The sequence below is a fragment of the Triturus cristatus genome, chromosome 7, assembly GCF_964204655.1.
Source record: "Triturus cristatus chromosome 7, aTriCri1.1, whole genome shotgun sequence".
Classification (NCBI taxonomy): domain Eukaryota; kingdom Metazoa; phylum Chordata; class Amphibia; order Caudata; family Salamandridae; genus Triturus; species Triturus cristatus.
Window position 1 is genome coordinate 1,382,915,831 of NC_140590.1, and position 15,556 is coordinate 1,382,931,386.

A 15,556-nucleotide genomic window follows, 5' to 3' on the forward strand; every position below is an offset into this window, starting at 1 on the left:
GAATAATTTTAACACAGTGTGGGCATCAATGGAACATACTTGATCATCCTCATCTGCTTCTGCGTTAAGATTTTTTTTTTTTTTTTAAATAAAATATTTTTATTTCGTGTCAAACAAAAGACGAAAAGAAGCGTGTCACATTTGGTTACATTCGTGCAGACATGTACATATATAATCCACATCACATAGATTCCCAACTCCTCCCCTTTGCGGGCTGTATGTATCTGTAAATTCCACTCAATCATTGATCCTTGCAACGGCATCCCTCATGTTGTCCTCTTCCAAAGTGTCCGAAGACAGGCCAGCTGGCCATCTTGAAAAAAAGTGCAGTGCACTACAGCTCCCCCCACAGGCCAACTAATCATCGGCCAGTCCTCCATCCAGCCCACAATATTTCCTCCATTTACCCCACCCTACGGAATTTTCGCGGGCAACCTCTGGCTTTGTATGTGACCCTCTCTGCCGCCATGTACATATCCAACCTCATCTTCCATTCTCGAAGCTGGGGAGGTAACGCCGCTCCCCATGTTCTAGCTACGTCCCTTTTCGCTACTACTAGAGCCATCATGGCAAAGATAAGCTGCGGACGGCCCAGATCTACATCCCCGGGTATGCCCAGCAGTATGAATTTGGGGTCTAGGGGCAATGTCTCTTCTAAAACCCTGCTCAGTTCCCCCAGCACCATTTCCCAATATGACTGTATAACCGGGCAGTCCCAAATGGTGTGGTAAAAGTCCCCCTGTGCCTGGCTGCATCTCCAACAATTCGGGTCGCTGGCTCGGCCCATACGATGGAGTCGGGCCCTATCATAGTATACTCTGTGTAGTATCTTGTATTGAGTAAGACGGAGGCGGGATTTAATGGGCACCTCTCGGTGTTGCATCAGAGCCGCCTCCCAGTCAACGTTTTCTAGAGTACCCAAGTTCTGTTCCCACGACTCCCTCAATTTGCCCAGTCTGTCCGGTGTATTATTATTCAGGGTCCGGTATGTTAGTGATACTGCCTTGGTGAGTACGTGTTCTTGCAGCAGGCGTCCCTCTAGTGGTGCATACTCTGGCAGTGAGGAGGATAGCGAGCTCTCCACTAGCCAGACATGTCGTAGCTGCGCATACTTAAAAACTGGGAGGTGTGCAGCCCAAAATCTGTCTGCAGCGCTCGGAAGCTTTTGAGTTTCCCCTTGGCCACGATATCCCCTATGGTGGAAATGCCTATGGCGTCCCACCCCTTAAAGCCCCTAAGTTTGTGGAGTTCCTTTAGCGTGGGACAGTGCCAGAGAGGTGTCTGTTTTGTTGGTTTGTGTGCCCAACCCAGTGCCTTCGACACTCTGTCCCATACCTCTAGTGTGACTTGTGTGGCCGGGAGTAGGCGTCCCCTGCCCCGCCCTCCATAGAGATAAAACATACATGTGCGAGTCGTCATAGTAGCTCTTTCTAGCCTATAGGTGGGATGGTCTGCCGTGGCATGTATCCATTCATTCACCGGGGTCAGATGCTCCGCCCAGTAGTAGGCCTCAATATCAGGAAGGGAGATCTCCCCCCCCCCCCCCCCCGCCCCCCCCAATTATACTGGTTACGATGTAATGTGGTGAGTGAAATCCTCGGCTGTTTCCCGAGCCATAAAAGGGAGTGTAGTTCCACATCCATCACTCGAAAGGTCTGCCTGGAGAGGGGGAAGTACTCATTCTGGAGGGCATAAAGGAAACGCGGTAAAGTGATCATTTTAAACATAGCCGCCCGGCTAAGGATCATGAGGGGGAGAGCTTTCCACCTCAGTGCGTCTGCAGCGAAGTTAGTGATGACCCGTTGGATATTTTTCTGGTACGAGAGCCTCCTATCAGTGGTGAGCTAAATCCCCAAGTATGTGAACCCAGTCTGTGCTATCTGTAGGGCCCCGAGGAGAGTGGGCCAGGCCTCTAAGGCTCGTGGGCTGTATATGACCGATTTGTGCCAGTTTATGGCATATCCTGAGAACGTCCCATACCAGCCCATAGTATCAAACAAGGCGGGGATCGTGGTTGCCGGGTGGGTAACATACAATAAGATTTCATCCGCATAGAGCAAGATCTTTTCTTCCCTCGCATCTGTTGGCGTTATTCAAACCCCCGAATCTCCGCCCGTTGCCGAATTTCGCAAGCCACTATCTCTATAGTGAGGGCAAAGAGTAGCGGGGACAACGGACAGCCTTGACGGGTCCCCCTTCTAATAGGGAAATCTCTGGATACCTGGTCATTGACCTTAACTCTTGCATGAGGGTCCGTGTATAAGAGGCCCACCCAGTGTCTTAACTTGGGGCCCACACCAAACTTAATCAAGGTGGCCTCTAGAAAGGGCCAGTGCATCGCGTCAAATGCTTTTTCTGCGTCTAAGGACAAGAGCAGTTGCGGCTATTCTCGATCCTGTACCTCCATGAGCCAATTGTGGGTCCTACGCAGATTCATTCTGGTGGCCCGGCCAGGCAGGAAGCCCGTCTGGTCCTGGTGCACCAAGGTAGTGATGACTTGGTGAAGGCGTAGAGCCAGAACGTCGCCAAAATCTTTACCTCTATATTAAGAAGGGAAATTGGGTGAAAGGAAGCACAATCATTGGGGGGTTTCCCTGGTTTGTGAATGGGGATAATCGTGGCCATTAGGAGATCCGAGGGCAGAATTCCCTCTTGAGATGCATCCTGAAACAGCGCCTGGAGGTGTACTGCTAAAAGATCTGCGCATCTCTTATGGAATTCTGCAGGGAGGCCGTTTGGGCCCAGGGTCTTCCTAGGACAAAATCTGGTTATGGCTTCCTTGATTTCGTCTACCGTTATATCCGATTCTAGTCATCTAAGGACGGGGTCCGAATGGCTTCTAGATAGGCTAGGATATCAGACGGGCCCCCAGATCACAGGCTTCATAGAAATTCTGATAGTAAGATGCGAACGTCTGAACTATCTGTGCATCCCTCGATTTATTATTAATCTTCTCTTAACCCACTCCTCTTAACCGGGAGGTGATTCAATTTACTGATCCAAACTACACAAGTATTTATTCTACTAATATCTCCAATTACCTTTACCTGGTGGTGAGTACTGCCAGACAAAGGGTTCATTTTTTTGAGACGCCAATGACATCAAACGTAACTTGAAAATTAATAAGAGCACAGAGATCAGAATAGACTCATTTAATTTTCAATACGAGGCCCATAGGAGAATTTTAGGTATGACTTTATGGACTTATGATCGAAAGTCATTCTTACCACCTTCCAACATAAGGGACATTTCTAATCTCTTTAAGGTCACCAACCCAGTAACAGCTGGTGGAAGAAGGCCAGTACAAATTAGGACCTTGTAAAATAAGACCAACACAGTCATGGAACTGGTGAAGTAAGGCATGCACAGTGATGGAGATGGCAAGAAAATGACAAAAGAGCCAAGGGCTTCCAGAAAAGAAGGCAGCAGAGGTATCAGCACAAAAAAGGGCAGCTCTGGCAAGGAGCTGGAGTAAAAAGCACGACATGGCTAATGGGCTGGTGAACAGGGAGAGCACAAGTGGGGTGGGGTTGCCAAAATTAAGGTAGTGAATTCAAAGGAGTGTAGGAAGAAGGCCAGTGATGAGGGTGTGGTCCAAGGAGGATGAAGTATGTATCACTCTGCAAGGGGTGTAAAAAGGGCAGTGCCATCAAAGAAAAAAGTTGAACAACACAATCTTCATGGAGAACAAGCATTTGCAATGCAATAGGTCTCGCATGACAATGCTTTTTATTTATGTTTTAAAAACAAAAACATAAATAAAAGGCATTGTCATTTACAATGCCAATAGCTCAAACTCGCGTAACTGCGAGACCTGTTTGCATTGCAAATGCTTGTTTTTTGGTAGGCATGGAGAGCTTAAGTGATTTGCCCATAATCACAGGATGTTGAGCCCATACCTAGACTCAAACCTGGTTCCACCGCTCCAAATGCGGCAACTCTGGCCGTTAGGCCAAATCCTGTCCCCCCCCCTCTGGTAAGAGTGGGGCTAGCATTCCTTTGATGGTTCATGTGCTTTGTGCAGGTTAAGCTGCTCTGTTGCCAGTTCTTTGTGATGTGAAGTAGTGAGCTGTTGACAGATCAGGGAGTTCATGGTGACTTGAGAGTGCATTTTAGGTGAGGTAGGCCTCTGGTAAAAGGTATTGTGGTGGTTCATCGACACCCACTGGGATTAAAAGTACTATCTTGCACTTAGATGTGCCAAGATGGGTTTGTGTTGACATAAAAACAGTAGGTAACACGATTGAGTCCAAAAACGTTCTGCACTGATGGCTTGAACAGCTCTTCCAGGTAACATATGGCCCTCGTGTTTGCTATGTCAGGCCGAGGGTGATTGTTTGGGTAGCACGAGGGCACGTCCTAAAACAATTGTGTGGGTACTAATTAGCTGATGTAATTACATCAAATGCAGTGACCTGTGGGATGTGCCACAAGAAGTGATACTGCAACCCTTTACTGTCCCTTATGTAAAATATGTAAAAGGAATTAACCTACTTTTACAGCTGAAGCGGTTAGAACTCAGATACTATACGTATAAGAATGTAAATATATGTATAAAATGTGTGCAAATCTAAATCAAACATACACTCATTTGATATTTTAACGCAGAGCTGTGAACGTTTCTAAAAACGAGTCTATACTTAAATCATAAGTCATGCTTTCAAAACCTTTCATCATGTGCTTATTATGAAATAATGTGCCTCGTGGAAATAAATTCTTGACGCACAAATAAAAATAATAAATGCAGATACCAACCAAGGATTTATGCATTTTTATCACGGTCATGTAATTTAATGATGCTGGTAACACAGATGATACAACATTAATGTTGTATTTAATTTGGGCCTGTGGTTGCTGATACGTTTTTTTGAGGAATAGGAATTTTGAATGTTTGTCCCACAAGAAGTCCCGATCCTGAGTAAACAAATGTCTCTGGCCTGGTGCTGCCTATCTGTATCCCATTGGAGGACTGTCCAGGCCCTGGAACTTGGCAGACAATATCAAGGGATGGGGGACAAGTCATTGGTGCCCCTTTTATTATTATGAAACACACCCAAATCTCAAACTGGTGCAGCCCAAAATATTTTGCAGGCACACCAGACATTGGAGAGTGGGATTAAGGGAGATTAGGGTGAGAAGTAGGTGGACAAATGAAAGGTGTGAAAAGGTGTTTCAGAGAAAAAAAAGAGGAGAGAACCCTGGACAAAGGAGAGACGAAAGAGAGAACAACATATGGACAGTGAACAAGAGAGCAAGAAGGAGATGCAAGCATGGGTAAATGGAGGGAGAAAGAAAGAGGGCTCGACGAGAAAAGAGAAGAACAAGAAGCGCAAGCAAAAAGGAGACGGAGCGGTCGGAGCGAGTGAGTGGCCGGGACGTGTGGGCGAGGAGAGCAGTCTGCTCATTTTCAAGCACTGCACTCATGCTTGTGGCGCGCCCCTGCTCGCTCCCGCAAATTGGATGCCGCCACAAGCACGAGTGTTTGCTTGAAAATGAGCAGAGCGACGGCTAAAGGCCCTCCTATGCAAGGCATGCGCGTAACCCAGCTGTAAAAGCAGCAAAGAGAAGAGATGGAGTTGCTGGCATAAAGTAGGTTATAGACAGTGTAAGAAGAGTGGTTGTTAGATAGTACAGCAGGAAGAGAAGGAATCACAGTACAACCAATAGAAGGGATCGGGCAGCAGGGAATAAGCAGAAGAGGAAAGGTAGTGGCAAAAGAAGAAGTAACTGTGGAGGAGAATAAGAGAACAGAAAAAAAGGTGACAAATCAAAAGGCAGAAGGAAGAATTAGAGACATGGTGGTAGAACAGATACCGCTATTGAGACACAGAACAGAGGCAATAATACAAAAACATAGAGAAGGCAGAGGCGATGGGGACAAGGTAAGCCAGGCTGCTATGTAACAGACACATTGGACAGGCAGATCTAGTGGCAGTGATGACTAAATGAAGCAGGAGTAGCTACACTAAGTAATATAGTGGATGGCAGCAACTACAAAGTTGCTGAAGAACACAAGTGGCAGCTCACAGGACACCAAGGGGCAGAACAAGACCATTTTTGTCTACATGCAGTAGGATAGCAATAGAGAGAAATTAAACATTAACATTGAATAGACCGTTCAGTGATTGCAAGAGTTTGGACTAGTGACAAAAGGGTATGAAGTGATGACTGGGTTGTGGGCTGGGCAGAAGGATGCACCTGAGGGAATAGAAAGCCAGGAGAGACTGCCTTTGAGGGGTAGTCCAGTCAATGATCCTAAAAGTCACAAAGGCAGGAGCAAAGTTACAGAGCAATACAGAGGCAACAACAACATTGCTAAAGAGAGCAAGCTAGCAGCAGCACCAGTGACAATTAAGGATGCACCAAGTAGCAACAACTAAAATGATGGGCAAGGGAAGCAATGTACAAAAAGCACATGAAGTATGTAGTATTGGCACCAAGGAATACCTAGAGGAGCAGGCTAGGCAGCAACAAAAATGTGCAGAAGGTGGAGAGATGCACATTAAGTAATGCTAGGGGAGAGTTAACACCACCACCACCACCACTAAGGAACAATAACTTTCTAACCCTTTGTTTGCAGTTTTATTCTCCTCATGGATGCACAATATTGACCTAGAAAACTTATCATCCTAAGTATGAAATTTTGATGTCAAAGCAAATCCAGCAGTTACATCACAAGAACATAACCACAGGAAGTGACATAATGGCTCCACAGAGGAATCGCCCAAGCCAGTGACATCAGTTCCCTTTTTTTGCTCTCTGGAGAATTACTGATATATTCTGTACTTTTTTCAAATTCTTTTATCTCCTTTTTGGAAAGGACATGATTGTAGGAAAGTAGGATCTGCTTCTTATGGTTACCCCCACTTTTTGCTGATTGCACCCACTGTTTTTGACTAGTCTGGCTGGGATCCTGCTAATCAGGACCCCAGCCTATCTGCTTTCTCCTCTAAACTGTAAAACATGTATTAGGTACACTCCAGATTGGATACTGGGGTACCCTAATCAGTCCCTATTATATGGTACACATGTACCCAGGGCATGGGTACCCCAGAGGCCTCCCATGGGCTGAAGCATGTATTATGCCACCCACGAGAGGCCATGCAAAATGGAACTACAGGCCCGCCATTGCAGCCTGTGTGAGCTGGTGCTTGCACCACTAAAGAAAGATATAGGTTTCCTATATCTATTGATCACTACACTTAAAACCTATCAGTCACCCCTATAGCAGGCCTTATCAATCCTGAAGGCAGGGTGCTGGGTTTTACGTGAGAGGGTGCTCCTGCATGAGCAGGGCCCCTCTGCAGCCTTCGGAGACCATTCTACCGGGTTGTCTGTGACTCAGGCAGACATATAGGTAGAGGTGCATTATAACCACGCCGTAAATGCTATCTCGAAAACGGCTGAAACTAAATATGTAGTGTTTGATATCAAACACCTTAAAATCATAACTCCACACCAGTAACTGGTGTGGGAGGTATGATTCCTCCCTTCTGAAGTAAGCTTTGTGGGATCCCTAGTTCTACCGGTACCAGTCTCCTGGACCCGAACAGCACAAAATGGTTGCTGCCAGCCAGAGACACATAGCTGCCCTCCTGCTGCTGAGCCAAACTCGAGCAGGGGAAGGCAGCATAATAGACATCCTGTCACGGGGAGGTGTGACTACCTCCCAGACAGGATTTAGTGTATTGGGGCTGGGTGGGTGCACTGTCTCAGTGCTAGAAAGTCTGCACGAGGGGCACATTTGGTGTCCCAGTGCATAGTCCAGCTTAAACAAGTTCCGGGAGCCATTGGCTCCTGCTCTGGCGCGAAACTGGTTAAAGGACATGGGAGTATCCTCCTCACTGTCCAGACCCTCCCCTAGGAGGGTCCCCTGAATCTGTCCAACCCTCTCCTGTGGGTATAAAAGGGATTACCTGGTTACAGGACATTAGATATTACATGGACAAGATTCTGAAACATAAAACCACTGACCTTCGACCGTCTGGACACACTGGACTTTGCTGGAACTCGACTGGGCCTGACTTCGTCTCCCTCTCTATCCAAAGCCTTGTCTGTGTCCGTGCTCCATACAGGCTCCATGCAGGACATTGTGAAACTCCAAGAAAACTGAAGAATCTCCCTTGTGGTGAAGGAGTCACTCCCCTGCATCCGAAGGCACCATAAAGCATCTGACCGGTCTGCTGATCCTGAGCTCCTGTGGACTCCGAAGGCTCCAGCAACACAGGAGGTGGGTAACGCAGGTCTCCAAGGTCGAGCTGCCCGCTCACCAAGTTTGAGGCCAGTATCCCTCATGGGGACCGCATAACTTGTACCTCTGTGTACCGCGTTCATTTGCAGCAGCACATGCTTGTTGTTGTGCAACAATTCTGTGCATTGGGCTATCTGTAGCCCTGACCCCAGCGCACATTTTCTACAAAGGACTCTGGCCTCCTTGCATTCTGTGCCCTGCTAGCTGTTGTTCTGTGAAACTGCCTGAGGTCCCCTCGCAAATCCTGTGCCTCCAGCCTGTGGGCCCTCTTGAGGGTCAACACTGCTTTACTTGGGCTCCCCTGGTCACTCCAGGCCTGCCCTGACTCCCCTTGCTGTGGTGAGTCTCCTGGTCCTTGCTGGGCCAGACCATAACCAAACTTGACCATCTTCGTGGGTTGTCACTGCCAAGGCTTGTTGGTGCTCCTGACGGACACCGACCCCTCAGCACTCGACATCCTTCGTGGGACAGCTCGTATCCGGCTCCTGGTCATACTAGATGTCTCCTGGTCCCGTCAGCTGAAGAGTCCAGCATCCCTTCATCGCACCTGAAGCACCTGATATCGGTGAGCATTCGTCTTCCGAGCCCCTGGTCACTCCTGTGTGACCCAGACTCTGTCCCCTCTGCTTTCAGGTTCCTTTCTACATGAATCCAAGTGTGGGTTCCACCAGACATTCTTCTCCCCTCCAGCAGTGGCATTTCTTTGAGGTCTCCCACTGAAAACGACGATGGTTTCCGACACCACTTCAGACCTATACACCCGGCTTCCCTGGGATAGGTAACTCGGGTACTTCGGTATCCACGGGTGGGGTGGCTCTCCAACCTTCTAAGTTCCAAGGGATTTCCTCATCATCCACTGGGAAGGGTCCTTAATCTTTAAACCTTTAACCACGACTCTCCCATAGATTTGTACGGAGCACGCGGTCGTGTTCTCACTCTGCACCCGTCCCCGTGGGGTCCCTATGTACTCACCTTGGGTGGTTCCTTGGGGTCCCAGCAATTCTATACCTCCTAGACTAGGTTTAGTCCCGAGTCGTGGTTCTTATAGCACTATTTTAGTATATGGTTTGCTCTCCCCCTGGAGCCCACTTTGTATCGTGCTGCTTGCGATTGATTCTTTGCTAAAGTATTGCTTGATTTGTGTTGTATCCTCGTGTAGAGGATACTAGAGAGTGTTACATTAATAAATACATATTTTTATAACTACTGTGTGGTTTTCCTTTTATTTAACCAATACTACAAGGTTGCATTCTGGTAAAACAAGCTGCTTAACATTCCTTCAAGACTTAGCCTGAAGGCTGCTCTCCACAGCTACCACTTGAATAGCTTTCTATAAAGGTTATCTTTAACCTAATCACCATAAGGGTTGTTTGGACTGGTGCAAGGTGCCCACTTTCATTAGTGGACAGCATATACCAGGCCAACTTATAACAATGATCAAAAGAGGATTCAAGCTGCTGCAGGACCACAAGCACTACTGGTCAGTATTTCACCACCCACCATGGATGCATATGTTGTTCTGGGCCTTGCAAGTTTTTTAAGAACATGCACCACAAGGTCATTAGAGAACAAGGGGGTTGTCTTGCTGGCTTCACAGTGTGCTGTGAAGAGGTTATTTCGTTTTGGCTCTTCTTTGAACATGTAGTTGGAGACTTAGATACAGAACAATCTTCCAAGCTAAGTCGCTGATGACCGGGAATCATTCGGAGTCTAGTAGGCAACACACACTGAAGCGAAGGACTAGGTTGCAATCCGCAGATACGTTTGGGAGACATAGAAGACTTATGCCGGTGCTGAGAGCAGGAAGCTTCCAAAGCACCAAGGTCACCTTCCTCTAAAGAACCACAAGCTGTCCTAGAAAAACTTATGATGAGGTTTCTTACTTCCACCAGACTGTCACTTTTAGGCAGGTCCAGTAGACTGTAACTGTACAGGGGCATGGTTCTCCATGGAAGCATCCAGCAGCTCTTTAAACTGCAATCATTCTTTTCCGGCTCAAGTCATTTCAATTTCAGCTCAGATGCACTAGCTTCAGAAAGCACCATCCTTGGGCGGACTGCAGTGGCTGATGGTTTACAACATTAAATGTTTATTGAACTTGTGTTCTTTCACGTTTCAGGTAAAAATGCACGTCTTTGTGCTCCAGCATTTAAATGTAAATATGAGAATGCCAAATTAGGGAGCTGGCAACAAATTGCATTATTAGCTAATAAATACTGTTGGCAACTCATGATAATCAAGTTTGGCTTGTTTGCGTTTATCACAGAAATTTGCTGAGTTTCCAAAAGACTGTGATACACTAATTGTCTACAAGATACCTTATGATGCTGATTGAAAAACACTTAGTACATGGCAATGACAGAGTCAGAGGGGTGACATACGTTTGCTAGTAATACAGAAAACTAAAAATAGGCCTTCCTATTCCTCAAAGTTTTCACATAATTGTATTTATGAAAATAGCGCTGTACCTGGCAGCCTATTTGCGAAGTCTGAAAGTTTATGGCCAGCATTGTCCACGTTCATTCCATGGTCTAGTGCAAGGTGCTGATCAGATTCCTCCATTCCTGATGGGCGAGAATCTAAAGTACTAAAAACAAGGAAATGTGGGAACATTAGAAAAGTGTGTTGACATCCTATTTTTTTTTTAACATAAAATTCCAGACTGGGCACTGTCCTTAGCACCCCTTTTAGAGAACAAATAACAGAGGCATTGTATTACGTTCTAGTCTGCTTAAAGCATAGTTGCTTCCTTCAAACTTTGGAAAAATGCAGAGAATACATGCACAATAACTGTACATGAATTCCTGGAGACATTATAGACAGAAGCAGTTTATTTTTACATAGGCATAGAGAAAAGTTATTTACCTGTGACTGCAGTTCTCCAGTATTAGTATATTTCATAGATTCACATGCTTGAAATGTTACCGTTGTAACAATGGGAGTCTCACAGTAAAATTAGAAAGCAGTGCAGTATTATGCATAGCGTGAGGGTTACAAACATCTTCCTTATTATCTTATTAACATCATTTAAACAGCAGCAAACTTCAGCCAATTAGATTGCAGGACTCTGATAACCAATCCCACCGAAAAGGCTACTGTACCTCAGATTTTCTAGTACAAGTGAGAGGAATAATTAGCCTTGTTGAATAAGCCAGTCTCTACGGAGAGGAGGGACTTGCATTTTGTGAACTGGGCAACGATGTTGCAGGGTAACTTAAGATAAGAATAAAAGACAAGACTCCTCTTGGCAAAGACAAACAACTTCATACTGTTGCGGCAGGGAGAGTAGATATCTCCAAACAGGTAAAGAGCTGGTCTCAATTTGCTACTTCACAGGCAGCCACTTTTACTCTTAGTAAGACAATGATAGTTACAAAAAGTGTCAAACTTTAAGTTACTTCAAAGTTACACATTGGTTTACAAAAATATTATCACCTGTGTTCCTAAACCTTTAACCTATTTCTTACACATTGTTTATTGCAGTTCTAACAATGCTTAACAAACTAACTATTCTCTACTAATTAATGCATGTGTATTTGCGTGAATGCTTTATCATTCTGCTCCCACGACCTAACAGATTCTATGTGCTCTTGGATAATTCAATCCCCTGATACTAATCTTTAAATCACGTTCTTACTTTTCTGAGAACACAGATTACGTGCCTGTGCGCCAAAACCATAAATTCCTTCAAGCTTACAAACTGGGGTTTTCCTTTAACTAAGACCTTGCAGGTCATGAATTCTTTTTTCAAGTGAACTGTTCACCTCTCTGGCATTAGCACGGATTTTAGGCCTACACTGCTCTTTCACCATGCATGCATTTTTATATTGTTTGCTGCTGTCAGCTGTAGCGTAATTTCTTCATGTTTGATTTCCTCTATAACATTACCCCATTTTATTAATTGATATTTCAACTACTGGTTCTAAACCTTGGTCTGTACTTGACACTAGATCGTATGTGTTGCCCTGAGCATCTACTACTCGTGTTAGTGTCCTAACTGGAAACATCCCTCCTGCTTTTTTACTGATCCTCCTACAACAAGCTAAAATTAATAGACTACCAAAATATATCACTAGCAACGCCACAAGAGCTGACAATAAGGCTCCCAACAATCCCGTAATCCAGGATGGTAGTAAAGAAAACTACCCACTAAGCCAATTATCTGCAGCACCTCCATCTACCATTTTCTTCTGTAGAGTTTGCAAAGTTAGTATAGCCTCTGACATTTGCTGGGACAAAAGTACAGCATGTAGTCCCAATGATCAAGCATACCCCTCCTTACATGGCCATCATAAGGTCAAGTATGTTATGTTATGGGGTTTCATAGAGCACATAGCTGCCCCAACAACGAAGCTTCCTGGTGTTGGACCTCAAAAATAGAGAACTGACACAATCAGCCTCAGAGAAAGAGGCAGGCAATTTAGGTAGAAAAAAAGCCATGTCTTCAAAGATTTCCTTAAGTGCAGATGGTTTCCAATGTTCCCGATGGAAAGAGGAAGTGCATTCCAAAGAACAGGAGCTTTGGCAAGAAATGAGCGGTATCCAGCTCGAGCCTTCGGACTCGCGGGACAGTGGCCAAGTTAAAATCAGCTCATCGTAGGAGACAGGATGGTCTATAACAAGAGAGGGGATTGGACAGAATGGGTTCCCTTTGGGAGTTTAAGATCTTATGAGCCATTGACAAGGTCTTGAACTGGATGCACTTCTACACTGGAAGCCAATGCAGTTTGTAAAGGAGACCAAAAAGAGAGCAAGATTTTGGAAGGGCAAAAATCAGCCTGGCTGCCGCATTCATGGCAAACTGCAGTCTTCCAACGACTGAATTGTTAGTGCCAAGGTACAAGATGTTACAGTATTCAAGGTGGGACAAAATTACTGCTTGAAGGATAGTTTGTCGCGTACTGAAATCAAAAAGGCCAAGAATGGGTTTAAGGCTTCTAAGTAGCTCGAAACAGGTGCAAATAACCGTTTTAGCTTGGGCCTCAAAGGTCAGAGTGCTGTCCATGATGACTCCTACATTTTATATGGAGGACTTGGGCATGGGGGAAGGCCCAAGGCAAAGAGGCCACCAATGGTTGCACTAGGAGAGGGCGTCTTTTCACAGTAGTACGACTTCAATTTTATTAGCATTCAGATGGAGGCAGTTGGCATTCATACATTCTGCAACCACTAGCAGACCTCTTTGGAAATTAGACCGGTCCATTGTTGGGTTATCTGTAAAACAGACCACCAACTGAGTATCGTCGGCATACAAGTACATAACGGTGTTGCATTATCATCATTCTCATGCCATGCAGTTCTTGCTTTATGGCATTAAATCCATCTTTCGTAGGGTTTATAGTCTTAAGCAGTTCCCATCAAGTTATCTGTAGCCATCGAGCAGTTGCCTTTGCCTGAACAAACAGCAGAATATTTCCAAAGAACAACTGTGCATCATTAAACAACCAGTACTCTTGGGGAACATCATTCCAAGTGGCAGTGCCATAATACTCTGCCGTTCTTCTCCTTCAGTAACGATGTAACAAAGTCATTGGACGGCTCATGGGGTGTCCATGATGTATTGACACTTCAATTCCAGAAATTACCAGAACAGGGACGAACAAGGTGACCAACGAGGATAGGCCACTCTACTTTGGTGGTTTCGGAACATACAGTAGTTCTCCACACTGCCAATAATAGTCCATTAGGCTAGAGGTGCCCCCTTGCATGTTGGCGCTATCTATTGTGGCACTGTAGTTGAAATTCCTGACTACATTAAAAGAGCTGTTTCCACTGAAACGTAAAGAAACAGACCCCAGCTTCGGCTCTCTCCAACACACTTTTGGATTGCCCAGCCAGGGTTCAACCCTAGACTATTTATTAATCTCTTCGCCCCTGAGCAATCTCAGATACTGCAATTATGCCAAACGAATTCAGTGACCACCACACCATCATTGCTAACTTGGTATGGGGAGGAACTATTCCGGAGCAGTCAAGACATGTTAACCCAGTGATAGCAAGGAAAAATTGGATAATTCTAAAATTGGAATTGATAAAGTGAAATTTATCACAGGGGTGGTTGGTAATAGTCTTGACGATATTATGATCTGTCTGGCAGCAATCCCTGACCCTATAATCACAATAATAGCCTTTGACAGGATATTATCAGAGGCAAAAAAGTCATTAACTAGGGCAAGAAGAACCTCTAATACCTTAGGCCCTAAATGGTTCGACCAGTCCTGCACGAAGGCCCTTTCAAATCTACACCAAGCTCTTTGATCAACCCCAAGGGATGCAGCACTGATTAAGACCCTACGGCTTAGTTACTCAGAGGCCAGGAAGCGGAGAACCAACATTCTTAAGGAAGATGCTTGGAAGAAACTTCATCAAGCGGCTGTTTAACAAAAACTCAGAGGATATTTGGAGAGTCATTAATGCCCCATTTCTCAAATCTCCTGAAGATCCGAGCACCATGTGCCATGTGGACGAGGATTCCTGGATAGCACATTTCTCTTCCATTTTTAACTCTCAAACAGAGAGGCTGGCTAGTCAGGTGCCACCAAAAAGCCACCCTACAAATTTGCCCTTGTGTTTCAATCTACAGGAAATTAGACTGGCCCTCTCACAGTCCTCTACCAATAGAGCCCCTGGCCAGGATGGCACTCCAGTAATTTCTTTTTGAAGCAACCTGTGGGGGGCGGTTATCACTAACATTTTTAATGTAATTGCCACAGTGGACCCGCCCGCCTGGTGGAAGAGGTCTATTATAGTTCCAATTCATAAAAAAATGAGACAAAGCCCAGCCTAAAAACTATTGGCCAATTTCTTTGCTAGATAGCACCACAAAACTGATGGGTCGTGTTTTACTTAACAGACTAGAGGAATGGGCCACTGACAACGGTGAGACGGCAGCACTCATCCTCCTAGACCTCTCCGCCGCCTTCGACACCGTCTGCCACCGCACACTAAGGGCACGCCTCCACGCCGCAGGGATCCGAGACAAGGTTGTGGAATGGACCACCTCCTTCCTCTCCGGCAGAACCCAGAGCGTCCGCCTCCCCCATTCCGTTCCAAAGCCTCCGAGATCATCTGCGGCGTACCCCAGGGATCCTCTCTCAGCCCGACACTGTTCAACATTTACATGGCCCCGCTCGCACACGTCCCCCGACAGCACGATCTCAACATAATCTCCTCGCCGCGACACTCAATTGATCCTCTGCCTCACCAAGGACCCCATCACCGCCAAAGCCAACCTCCACGAAGGAATGAAGGCCATCGCCGACTGGATGAAGATCAGCCGTCTGAAGCTGAACTCGGACAAGATGG

At 45.8% G+C, this 15,556-nt stretch overlaps 1 protein-coding gene across 2 annotated transcripts in view; it reads right to left on the reverse strand.

Annotated features, from left to right (window-relative positions):
- Positions 1-15,556, reverse strand: part of NCOA6 (nuclear receptor coactivator 6) — a 389,704-nt gene that overhangs the window by 114,841 nt on the left and 259,307 nt on the right. For both annotated transcript variants that reach the window (XM_085619104.1, XM_085619103.1), the window contains exon 10: positions 10,720-10,838. In XM_085619104.1, coding sequence (XP_085475230.1) covers positions 10,720-10,838 — 119 coding nt within the window. The remainder of the gene's footprint in view (positions 1-10,719; positions 10,839-15,556) is intronic.